The sequence below is a fragment of the Podospora bellae-mahoneyi genome, assembly GCF_035222275.1.
Source record: "Podospora bellae-mahoneyi strain CBS 112042 chromosome 1 map unlocalized CBS112042p_1, whole genome shotgun sequence".
Classification (NCBI taxonomy): Eukaryota; Fungi; Ascomycota; class Sordariomycetes; order Sordariales; family Podosporaceae; genus Podospora; species Podospora bellae-mahoneyi.
This window is the reverse complement of record NW_026946359.1, coordinates 2,061,609-2,073,712: the sequence shown is the minus strand read 5'-3', so window position 1 is coordinate 2,073,712 and position 12,104 is coordinate 2,061,609. Positions and strand designations below refer to the sequence as shown.

The 12,104-nt window shown below is 52.7% G+C and overlaps 3 protein-coding genes across 3 annotated transcripts; 1 reads left to right on the top strand and 2 right to left on the bottom strand.

Moving 5' to 3' along the window:
- Positions 1-80: 80 nt before the first annotated feature.
- On the bottom strand, positions 81-4,334 carry QC761_106530 (uncharacterized protein). Its single transcript, XM_062873917.1, has 2 exons — positions 2,178-4,334; positions 81-2,117 (listed from the first exon to the last, which is right to left on the bottom strand). The coding sequence occupies exons 1-2, from the start codon at positions 2,474-2,476 to the stop codon at positions 890-892; spliced, it is 1,527 nt and encodes a 508-aa protein (XP_062737007.1). The 5' UTR covers positions 2,477-4,334; the 3' UTR covers positions 81-889.
- A 2,310-nt stretch (positions 4,335-6,644) lies between these two features.
- MAS1 (Mitochondrial-processing peptidase subunit beta) lies at positions 6,645-8,860 on the bottom strand. Its single transcript, XM_062873916.1, has 5 exons — positions 8,610-8,860; positions 8,358-8,483; positions 8,221-8,298; positions 7,477-8,162; positions 6,645-7,417 (listed from the first exon to the last, which is right to left on the bottom strand). Exons 1-5 carry the CDS (start codon positions 8,754-8,756, stop codon positions 7,030-7,032), a joined length of 1,425 nt encoding a protein of 474 aa, XP_062737006.1. The 5' UTR covers positions 8,757-8,860; the 3' UTR covers positions 6,645-7,029.
- A 1,548-nt stretch (positions 8,861-10,408) lies between these two features.
- On the top strand, positions 10,409-12,092 carry QC761_106510 (uncharacterized protein). The gene is made up of 3 exons (XM_062873915.1): positions 10,409-11,121; positions 11,174-11,328; positions 11,401-12,092. The coding sequence occupies exons 1-3, from the start codon at positions 10,818-10,820 to the stop codon at positions 11,944-11,946; spliced, it is 1,005 nt and encodes a 334-aa protein (XP_062737005.1). The 5' UTR covers positions 10,409-10,817; the 3' UTR covers positions 11,947-12,092.
- Positions 12,093-12,104: the final 12 nt, after the last annotated feature.

The following is a 12,104-nucleotide window of genomic DNA, read 5'->3' as shown; positions in this document are numbered from 1 at the left end:
GATGATCCACAGCGAGCATAGCAATAGACACCACACAATGATCACATCAACAACAGCTGAACCATTCTTGTTCGCGTGTGCTTCATCTGGTTCAAATTCCACTACATGGCAAGCCCTCCAAAAAGTCCTTTCAGCAAACCCCCTCCCCATTTCGCAAACATATACACGTTGTAACCGCCACCCCTATCCCATTTCATCCCGTCCAATCCCGCTTACATTCCCTGCCCAACCCATGAGCAAAAAAACACAAAACCAAATCCCAAGTAAACTCCATGCTTGTCCCTTGCTTCCATTGTAGTAGAGAGTTGTGAGTCGTGTGTGTCAAGTGTAACCTCCTCTCGCGTTGTCCTTCGAAACAAAAAAGCCAAATATGATGAGGGGTGCTATGCAAATCCAAATGTGGGGAGGAAAACAAAGGGGGACGCAACCCGCAAACAAACATCCCATAATAAACAAACCGACAGTGAAAGCCAGATCGAGAGAAAGAAGAAAAACAGACTAATCGAAAGGTACAACAGCCAATATCCCAGCCAGCAGCTTAGTGCTCAACGCTCTCCTGCTCTTCTCTTCTACCCTCTTCCTGGCGCTCAAATGCCTGAGTCTGTCGCCCACTTCGTTACCGGCTAATTTTTCTCTTGATGCCTCAGGGATTACCGCCACTTTATCAGACGCAAGTGCTTGCGAGATAAACTGCAAGAATCCGATAACGAGTCACCAATACTGGAACTTTTAGAGGCTGGTGAAATGGGCGAATTGCGACTCCCAAGCAGTCCTTATGACGGCATCAGAAAATTACATATACATGGTGGGAAATACGGGTATCAATAGATGCGGGGAACAGCGATGTCATGAGCACACAGTTCCCCTCCCCTCCAAGATGGGCTGAAGATCATGATCTCTGTACTCCAGCTTCAAGCTGGGATGGTGTCACAGCCGGGTTGGCCCCCGATGCTGGTGGGGTAGTCTGGCTGTCGGTGTTTTGCTGCCGCCCTCTTGGAAGTCTCGAAATAGCTGTTCTCATGTTGGAGAACCAACCGCCGCTGCTAGCCTGGCTCTCCGACACTGGAGCAGGACTCGTTGGCACACGAGTCCTGTTCCCTGGCCTGTTATCGCGAGCACGGGAGGATCGTGTTCGGTTATCATGCCTATGTCTGTTACTGGCATACATTTCTCTCTCGCTCCGGTTGTCAGAGCCCAGAAGACCAAAGAAGGTGCGCCGTGGCCGATTGGGCATGTTCATCCGGTTCGAGCGCGAATCAACGAGACTGATGGCGATCACCGTGGCCCCGTCGGGACTCTCAGCGCCTGGAGGTCGTGGCTTGGGAGTGTAATAATCAGCCTTGCACAATGGGCAGCATGCCCTCCTGCTCGTGAGCCACGGGTCCAAGCAAACAGCGTGGAAAGCATGGCCACAAGTCAAGCCGCGCACGTCATCGTCGTCTTCGAGAGTGTCGATGCAAATAGCACACGTGTCTCCCGAGGTCCCCATGCATTCGGGTGGGATGGCAGCATCAATGTGCTCATCATCTTCCTCATCGTCATCATGTGCGCCTTGGGTCGACGCTTTATGGAGAGTTCCGGCATCAGCATCCCGAACTCCATCATTGCCCCCATCCCGTTCCCTATCCGTGGATATCCTTGGCTGAGGCCCACCTATCGAACTCGAGGTGCTTTCCTTTGAAGCATGTTTTCCGGGCTTCTCGGTCTGGGCAGCCGCCGTCGTTGACTCGGGAGTTGCGGCCGTTTCCCTTTTCGCTGTCGTTTCTGCTGCTGGTGCGGTTGCGCTCGTTGTTGGTCGCTCCTCGGTAGACATGCGCTCCTTATTAGGAAGCTCGGAAATCACACCTTCGGCATCGCGGACACTGTTTGGGCGACTGGGGCTTGAAACACCGCCGCGGGTAGGTAGTCCTTCTTGCGCTCGGCTTGCAACCCACGTCTTGTACTTGAGCATCGGAAATTTTTCGTTGACCTCATCGATGGTCATCAATTTCTTTTCGCGCCGACGACGATGCGGGCGAGGCATGTTCTCCATGTTGATTGGTTCGCCATCTTCATTCATCCGCATTTGACGGTTACGGGCATTGTATCTGAAGCAGTACTTGACCCCAACGATAATCCTGCCTCTTCGTTAGACACCCATGTTCAGATATTTCTCATCGCCTTTCTCTCCTGCTTACCAGAGATTGGTGAAGACGACACCAAAGCCCAGCGCTACAAAAAACAGCAACGGCGAGGAATTGTTACCTCCCGGCGATGGCTGCGGAGACGGACTCGGAGTCACTTCGGGTGAGGTCGATGATGTGGGAGAGGTCAAAGAGGGTTGGACGGTGGGCGAGTCCGTTGGTGAGTTGGTGATGTCCGTGGTGGGCGATGGGTTGATTGTTGATGACAATGCGGTCGATACCACGGTCTCGGTTGCTTGTCTGGCAACTATCCGAACGCCTTGCAACACCAAGGCAGGATCAATGAAGGCCATCTTGGGAGAGACGGGACGAGACGAGATGATATGAAGGTGAAGGCTCAGTGGCGCTGTGGTGAACTTCAAGGGTGCACGACGGCCATCAGCATCGCAGATTGCTGGCGGCGAGCAGATGCGCCCGTGTTGTCGTCGACAGATTACCCCTCGAGGATGCAACGGCTCTGCTTCATTCGCGGTCGGAAGCAGAAGTCCGCTCGAGCTGCGTCAAAGGTGAACTCCCTCAAAGGGCCGGCGAACACTGTGTGCTGCGTGCGAATGAGTGGAGAAGGGATACGGTTAAAGGCAATCGGGGTGGAAGAGGAAGGGAAGGGTTGGTTGGAGCGAACCGCTATGTTAAAGGATGGAAGCGGAGTCGAGGCGAGAGATGGGCGCTAGGGTTGGGGGGATGTCTCGCTGTTTGAGGCAGGAGAGGGGGGCGGGAGGGCTGTGCTTGATGGTGGACACAGCAAGCTAATCCCAAGTGGGTCGGGTCCTTCGGCGGGGAGGGCAGGGGTGCCGTCGGGTTCCAGGTTCACAAGAGTTGGTGAAAAAGAAGCTGGAACTTGGTCATCCGCTGAATGCGGGAGCAACCTTTTTTCGCCGTTTTTATTTCACAGAATTCAGGTTTGTGGGCCAGTACAGAAGGAACAGAAGAAGACAGCTCACGATTCACAGGTTTGATCCGAGCATGGCACAATCTGATATCCATGGACAATTAAGGTACGGAGGATTTCCAAGTGAAACTTTGCAGACTGGTTCAGCTCCAATCCCTCACTTTTGAAAATACCACCTGCTCTAGACCTTTTCCCGGTTATTCGAATTACGGCTTTGCTTCCCGCCTCTACCATTTGACCCCTTCGCTTTGTTCGTCTGAGACGCCCTCACCCACGCCTCGGCAGGACGGCTGCGTCTTTTATCTGGTACATCTGGTGGTGGCCATTCTCTTATGAAGGACTATCGGACAATTCACGCCCTCTCCTCGAAAAGTCTGAGAAGCCCAAATTGCGCTGAATCATGAAAGTCGGAATTGAACTGTCGCCCCCTGCCGGCGTGTGTGCGTTGAATCGTTGATCCAGAGCCCATTCTTCGGCGGTTATAACAGCAGTAAGCGTTGTCGCAGGACACTAACTGTTAGGTGCCGGGGCGCCTGGTTAAGATGTGGCTTGATATCAAGGTATTGCTCCCTGCAATATTATCAGCCAAGTTAGCTGTCGCATTGGACGGCGGCATCACCAAGTCTTCTTGCTGACGACGCAACTGCTGCTCCTTTCCAACGAGTAGAGTTTGTTTCTATCTATGCTGCAAGCAGAAAGACAAGCCAAGGGCCGACGCTGCGCTGCATGATCATGGGCAAAACCCTCGATACGGGCACTCGATCGGCGCGCCTGAGAAAGCCACCCGCCCAGTCAGGTAGCGCCAATGGCAGCCGCGACGAATTCTTGGTTTGGACAGTTGGTCTTGGTCTCTTGGTCTCGAGTAGAGTTGGCCGCGGCCAATTTGGCAGCCAAGAACGGGCAGCAATATATTTTCCCTTGGACGGGCCAGTAACGGGAAGCTCGCGTGGGAGATGGCCGTCCGCATGGTCGGATGAACCGCGGCATTTCCGTGTCCATATCCATCGGTATCGTACGGTAATCGATCTTTTATTCTCAAAGGCGTCTTCCGAGATCGTTGGCGGCACGCTTGGGCTTCGATAGAAAGGCGGAGAGGTGGGGTCTCCACAGCTTCGTTATCTGCCAAGCCGGATCCACTTTTCTATCTGCAAAGCCGATCGTCTGATCCCTGCTGACTTGATCTGACATGGACGGCTTGGCAATGATGCAGGAAGTGCAAAATCGATGTCATTTTCATGAATCTTTTATCTTATTCATCATGATGTTCCAACTATTGCTCTTTTATAGCTTTTTTTTGTAGAAATTTCCTAGAAATTGATACTATTTATCCCCACTACGTCTCAAGATGAACGCCTCACCAGGATGAGGTGGCAAGGCCAGCTGCGGTTGCCCAGTCTCTAGCCGTGGCCCTCGACCACTGCCACCACCTCTCCTGTCCCTTGTGTGAGTGGTGAATACTTTAGAAACAATAACAACAAGCACAGTATCGATAATACGCGTCAAGCAGCCAAGTCGTGTTTTTAGCGTTTTACCTACATACAGCCCGAACACATCTGCGGGCGATATATGTACGAGACCGGAGTGTCACGTCGAGCTGCGGGGCATAACGTCAGCATCAAAGAACCCCTCCAAACCCCGAAATGTCTGTGGGAGCGACAAGGATTCAAGAATTTGTCAAGCTCCAAGACTAGGGACGGAGAAGTGAAGCCCTACCAGCGGACCACAAGCTACCACCAACAACCTGGAAGCTTCCGGCTTTTTCACCGCCCCGATCAGCCTTGTAGTAGTGACGGGGCGAAGTGATGCAGGGACGCGTGTGTGTAGTTTTCTTTGTTGCTGGATACGACACCCGATCCCGGGCAAGCCGGCACCGACGTCACCTCCGTCAAGCCGAGAACAGCAAGGCAATTTCTCGGCTTGTCGAAACAGCGAACCTTTTGAAACTTGCACGGCCGTCGAGTCAATCGGTTGAAGTTGCATTCGTTGTACCCGGCCGCGTGGTTGACCACGGCCGTTAATGAGACGGTGAAACGGAGCACAAGAAGCGAATCAATCACACATGCCTAGGTCGCACTTGAACTTTACGGCGGCTGTCTAAACAGGCGGTATATCATTAAACTGACTGGGACTTTGTGTAACTGCCTTCACAAAACCAAACCTTATATATATAGTATGCCTATTAGGGACCGTAAAAGCAAAAGACCTATACATCTCAGATCACACCACCGTTCGAGAACTCTGCTACCCTCCGCCTGCTCCCGTCGTGCAGGTCGGTAGGTACATTCAGATGCACGTGCCGCTCTCATGACCGTTAACATCCCACCCGCATCCAAGATGATCTTCCAATGTCTATCTCCATTGCTACTACACTGCCACCTTGCCTTTCGCTCCAACACCGAGTTCGGTCTGGGCCTTATCACCTCATCATCACCAAAGTTTACTAATCCATATGGCTCTTCTCGTTTTCACGGGGACATGGTTCAGGCATTTTTTTGCCTCGCTCATCAGGGTTATGAGCGATCCCGACAATGATGGTTATGCTGAGCTCATCGAAGGTGATTCATTCATCAGCTCGAGAAGTGTAGTATCATGTCAGCCAGTCAGGGCTTAGTGGAGTTGGTACCTGTCATTGGAAACAAGGAAATTGGATGAACGTTTCATGAGGAATCAATCAAGCCCATTTCTTGTTATTCTTTAACGCCACTGGTATGTGATATGATTAGGTATCAAGTGTTCATAAAGGGCACCTACCGCGTATCTGTTTGCCTTAGGGAGCAGAGTTGTAACACGCATATTTCGCACGAGATATGAAGACCATAAACACATCTCCTCTACATTCCCTTTCGGCCTCAAGATTTGAGAGCATGTTGTATGGGTGTACGTAGGCGGGAGTGTTGAGGAACCTTTTATAGAGTGTTTGTGTCTCAAGATGCATTATCGATAGGTGGGTATATGGGTGAGCTCACCTGCATTACCTATCAGGGGGATATACCACAGTAGTTCAGCAGCTTTATGGGCGTTCAATCTCATCCGCCACCTTGAGGTTGGCCTATCCGTTATAGTCTCCAACATAACACAAGAGAACCCTAGCCGTCGCCATCATCCTACGTACCTAGTCACCCAGCTAAACAAGCCCATATTCTCATCACCAGAACCGTTCCCATCAGAAAAACTATCTCTCTCCGACACAAGAGCACAACTACGCAACAAATATTGGAATGTGGAATCCGCCACACCATCGCACGTACATAGAATCTTTTCCGTCTCTCCATATCATACCTCACTTTCAACCCCAAACTGCTCACCCTCTCACATTCACAAAGTTTGCAGACAAACGACGGAACCCCCAACTCACCCAAACTTCATCCAACCACCCACTCATCAGCCAACAACCATCTCGACTTCCCTTACAAAAAAAGACACAACCACCACGCATGATCACCCAGGATACACAAATAACAACCACCACCACCTTACCCCTATTGACTTCACGTCCCATCAGATAACCCACCCCCCACTCACAAACAAATGCCCTGCACATCCATCAAACACACCATCATCTGGACTCCCTCACCAAACCCCCACGTTTTCATTCAGCAAGATGGTCAGGCTTAAGCAAAGAAGCAGCGTCGATTGGCTCTATGTCTACCCAGAACCCCTCTCTCTACAGTACAATTCATAGGTCTCTTCCCCTTCCCTTTCACCCATTCACCCCTCCCCTTGTCATTTGCCTTCTCTTCCTTTTGGCGGACTAGCTTGAAACAGACAAACCACCGAATTATAATACACTGTGATTTTTTCAATCCGTCGGCGTCCCCGTTTTACAAACACCACACTCATCACACAGACACGCCCCTTGTAAGACTGTCGGAGAAGCAAAAAAAAAACACCATCTGCTCTTCGTACTCCCCATCAGATTTATTTACTTGCTCTCTTTTTTCAACTCAAGGGGGCTGTCTAAAAGTTTCTGCTCATGTCGGCTCTGATTCTGGCGTAGTCAAACAGACCCTCGATGCTGCCGACAGCGCTGATCGCAATGTCCTGATCCCAGATCTTCTTGTTGGCAAACTCCATGACATCCTTCTCCGTGATGGCATCAATGACGCGCTCGATCTCGCCGGGGCTCATGCGGCGGCCAGTGTTGACGATTTGCCGACCAATGTCCTCGGCAACGGCGCTGGTGCCGTCGAGGGACAGGAGGATGGAGGCCTTGAGCTGGGCCTTGGCGCGCTCAACCTCGGCGGGGGTGACGTTGCCGCAGAGGCGGGTCCACTCGCGGAGGGAGAAGTGAACAAGATCATCGACGTTGGCGAGATTGTCGGTGACCATGTAGATGCCCCAGAGACTAGAGACGTATTAGTATCAAGTCAACCTTCACACACAACATAGCAAAACGGTCCGTACCCAGTGTCGCTATAGCTGGTGGAGAAGCTCATGTAGCTGGTGGCAAGATCATTCTTGTGAACGATGCCGCTGAGCTTGCTGCCCTGGTGAGGAGCGTTGCCAAGAGCCTTGTCATAGTTGCCGACAATAGCCTGGGTGACGAGGGCAGTGAAGTAGTCGGGGTCGTTCCAGCTGACGCCCTCAACGGCAATGGCGATGTTGGCGGTGGGGATAGTGTCGTCGCGGATTCTGACATCGGAGCCGATGAAATCGGCCTTCTTCTTGGACAGGAGGTAGGCGGCGGACTCGGGGCTCTTGGAGGGGAGACCAGCAAAGTACTTGTCAGCCATCTCGACGAGCTGCTCGTGGGGAACACCACCAGCTCCGACAAGAACCATGCGGTCGGCAGTGTAGTTGTTCTTGATGTAGTTGGTAAGCTCGGTCCTGGTGATGTCACGGATGTTCTCGCGGGGGCCGAGGATGGTGCGGCCGAGGGGTTGTTGCTGGTAAGCGGTGGCGTGCAGGTGATCGAAGACAACTTCCTCCAACTGCTTCTCAACCTCCTCCGACTCACGGAGAATGACATCACGTTCCCGCTCAATAGCCGACTCCTCAAGCTTAGAGTTTTGGAGAATGTCCTGGAGGATATCGACGCACTGAGGAACGTCTTCGTTCAGGGCCCTGGCGAAGTAGACGGTGTTCTCGCGCTACACTCGGGAATTAGCTTCGACGAAGGTATCCGGAATAGAATAGACGGCAACAAACCGAGGTATAAGCGTTGAGGTGGGCGCCCATGTTCTCAATTTCAAGCTCCAGCTGCTGCTGAGTCCGCTTCGATGTGCCCTGCCCAAGTGTATTCATGTTAGCCGGGAACGGCAAAGGGCGAGCCCGGATTACCGTACTTTGAAGGCCAAGTGCTCGAGGAAGTGGGCAGTGCCGTTGGTCTCGTCGGTCTCGGCGCGGGAGCCGGCATCGATCCACATGCCGACCGTCGAGGTCTGCGCATAGGGAGAGTACTGGGTTGCGACCTGCGGGGTGGGAAAGAGTTGCAGTCAGTATATGAAGCTGTAACAAGCTCAGGAAGGACCAATTGGCACGACGTCATGGCGGCCAGGCTGTGGACGGGCGGACGGGAGGGCCAGGGGGAAGCTCACAGTCAGGCCATTCTTGAGTGTCGTCGTCTGGGTCTTGAGGGCGGGCGAGTGAGGTGTCGCAAGGCCTCGTCTGATGGGGACAGAAAGACCTCCAGAGCGGCCACGCAGGCCCTGGGCGAGGTTCAGAGCAAGTCTCCGGGACGCCATGGACGCGGATGGGTGTGTGTCGGGGGGGTGGAAGGGCGGTTGAAGAAAATGTCCTCAACCTCAAAAAACAGACTTATGCAGCAGTGATTTTGCCTCACTTCCAAGGCAAGCTCGGGAAGGCCCGGGCCAATTTGCCAGAGCTGCGCACCGGGGCCCAGCGTCACGTGCTTGAGCTATGCGTTTCTTGGCGCCCAATTGCAAATTCCGCCTTTAGGATTCGTTCCTGCCACTCCTTTGCCAGTGCCCCACCAACCAGCAACACTTTGGGTTATCGTTTACATACTGGGAAGCTTCAAGGTTGACAGCTTGAGAAGCTCTTGAAAGTTCCAGCTTCAGCATCAAAGTCTGGGAAAGTCGCAATGCCCCGTCTTTCTTTCCCACACCTGGGTGCTGGAAAGAAACACGACACTTGAACAGGACTTTGGGTTGGTCAAACCAGAAACCTCTCCTTCACCAGACATTAACGTAATTCATCTTCAGTCACCATCGTTACTTTACCCAGTTCAACATGCACCCCACCATGTATTATCTGCCCCTTTGCACCTGGCACTGTCCGAAATTACATTCATTCATCCTCCCAAGGTCATGTTTCGAGCTGTTTTCAGGTTTCCTATTGCTCATCACGCCATCAATTACGAGTTTCAATTTATCCTATTCGAGGAGCAACAATAATGATGCATGGGTGGATGAACTACTCAGAGAAACCTCGCTGCATAACCATCCTGTCCGCCTTCACCGGGACACCAAGATATCCAACGATGTTTACTGTCAAAGCAGCGAAATAACGATATCCAGCTTCATGGTATTCTGCATACAATATAGGCCACAGGTCACGGCTATACAAAATAAGGCGAATTCGGCTACCGGCGCTACGGAAAGTGTGGTTTATTGTGGGTCGATTGCCCCACAAATTATACTAGGCATTTATAGGATTTTAATACCCTAAATATAAAATCAGAGCTATTTTATCTACTATAATGATAGATGCAGAGCTTTGCAGCACTCTGCTCTATTAAGTAGATATTTCGTATAGTATTAGATAAGCGCTAAGTAGGTACCAAGCAGGCACTAGGTAGTGCCGGGTAAGTGCTTTGTGAGATACGTTTGCCGTATGTTGGTTTGGGGTGCGGCCACAGGCCTGAGGGTATAAGTAAGGAAGTAGGGCTCTCGGAGGATTCGGGGGGTCAAGGGTCATGTATATAAGCGGTCTGCTTCGGACATTCTATTTCAGACAAGACATCGACTTTATTTTCTTCGTATTTTGTGCCTTGCGCGTATGCAGGCAATTCTGGCCCTCTAATCAGGCCAATCCGGTGCTTATTGTGTGGCCTGCGAGCCCACAGAGTCTTTTCTTTGTCCTACGTGAAGTGCGGCCTGCGAGCGAGCCACTGTCACGCAGATGTGTTCATTCAGAGACCTGCTGAGGGTATATTTGTGGTGTTGTGGTTGTTTTGTGTGTTTTCTCACCATTTCACTGTAGGTATAGTGGCAGGCGCGGGCAATTTTGGTTCGATTGAGTATATGCGGTATTGCTTACCTGTTGTTCTCAACATCCATGGCTGGTATTTCAATGCCATTTGCACTTCCGTCAGGGGCCATGTAAAACCCACGTTTCTGTGTTTCCCTGCATGGACGAAAGGCAGTTAGGGTCGGTGTAAGGAGCTGGGTGAGGGAGAGACAGCTTCCCTTTCTTGATGCCCCGGTTATTACCCAATGCGGACTCCAGGTACCAATCGAGACGAGACGTTTGAAGCCGCACAGACCATCAGGCGATCACGGCAAATAGCGCCCGAGAGAAGAAGCAAGCCGAGCCGGAGCCACCAACAAGGCTTTCCATCCCTCTGGCAGGTCATCGTCAAACGTGACTGCAAACCTGGATAGCGTCTGCCTTTGACAGCGCACCACCCGCCACCTCCCGACATCTCGACATCTCGACACCTCGACGTCGTCTCTCGCTGTCCTTTTCAGAAAGCAGCCAGCCTTTGTGAGCGGGCATCTCTGAAGAGGACCCTTGCGAGTTTTGTTCTCACCCCAGAACCAGCCGCCACCACCTCGCCAACCATGCTGCCGTTATCAGTGCGACGGGCTGTTGCGTCTGCGGCTCCCCAGTCGCCTGTGACGGTGGTTTCCTCCCTGACTGCGTCGGCTCCCAAAGCTGCCTACAAGGCCAATGGTCTCCACCAGCGCCGGTACTCGTCCTCAAAACCCTCAAGCCCGGATGACGGCGCCCGCGATTTCGCCGCCCGGCCCTCCGTGCCCGCCTCGGGCAACTCCAAGACGACCGGCGAGAAGCGCAAAAGAAAGGCCAAGGACGCCGGCCCCCAGCTCCCCAGCGTCCCCAGCACCAAGCACATCAAGGACGAGGGTTCGTATCCTCCCCAATATCACTCACATCTCTTGCTTACCCCTCTATCTAGCCCTCGCCCTGTCCACCTTCTTCGCCCTCCACCGGCCCATCTCCGTCACACAGCTCCTCCCCAAGACGGTGACCGAGGATGCCTTTGCCGAGATCTTCAACACCCGCTCGCCGCATCACAGGGTGTCTGACGTCCTGTCGACCCTGTCACAAACGGTACATGACCTTGAAAAACATCCCCTCTCCAAGTTGAATGATGATGAAGCCAACACTAGTGTCTTTAAACAGCAGGAGCGGATGCAGCAAGAGATTCAGGAAACCGGAGAGTCGCCGAGGCGCGCCGACGGCGCCCCGTTTGAGATGAGCGGCGAGAGCAACGTCTATTTTCAGCTCAACTCCATGGCGGGCCAGTTCCTGCCTTATGCGCCGCCTCCGGCACCCAAGCCAATGGCCGATGGCGCTGCCGCCGCCGTTGATGCTCTTGTCGACGAGCTTGCCGGCACGACGCTGGAAGCGAGCGAGGAGCCCCAGACGAGGGTGTACAAGGCCATGGTCACGATCGAGGAGACGGTGGAGGCGGACGGGCAGTACAAGGTTGTTGCGCACAGCCCGGAGCTCATCGACAGTGCGGAGCAGGGCGGCGTTCAGCCGAGAACGTTTCTGGAGAGGATGGCGCTGCGCCAGCTGAAGTATGACGAGTCGAGACGGCTGCAGGACCGGGCCATGCAGGCCATTAGTGTGAAGAGGCAGAGGAAGTTGCGGATGAAGAAGAAGAAGTACAAGAAGCTGCAGAAGAGGACGAGAAACGAGAGGAGAAAGTTGGATAGATTGTAAATAGATTGTCGGATTATGATGTATGGGATGGTGGGTGGGATTAGGGGGGGACGGCGGCGTATTTGTACATAATCCACTTCTCTCTCTTTTTTTTCTTTTCCTTTTTGATCAACTGACAAGAACAAACCAATGTCTAGAAAGAGTTATGATGGGTTTTT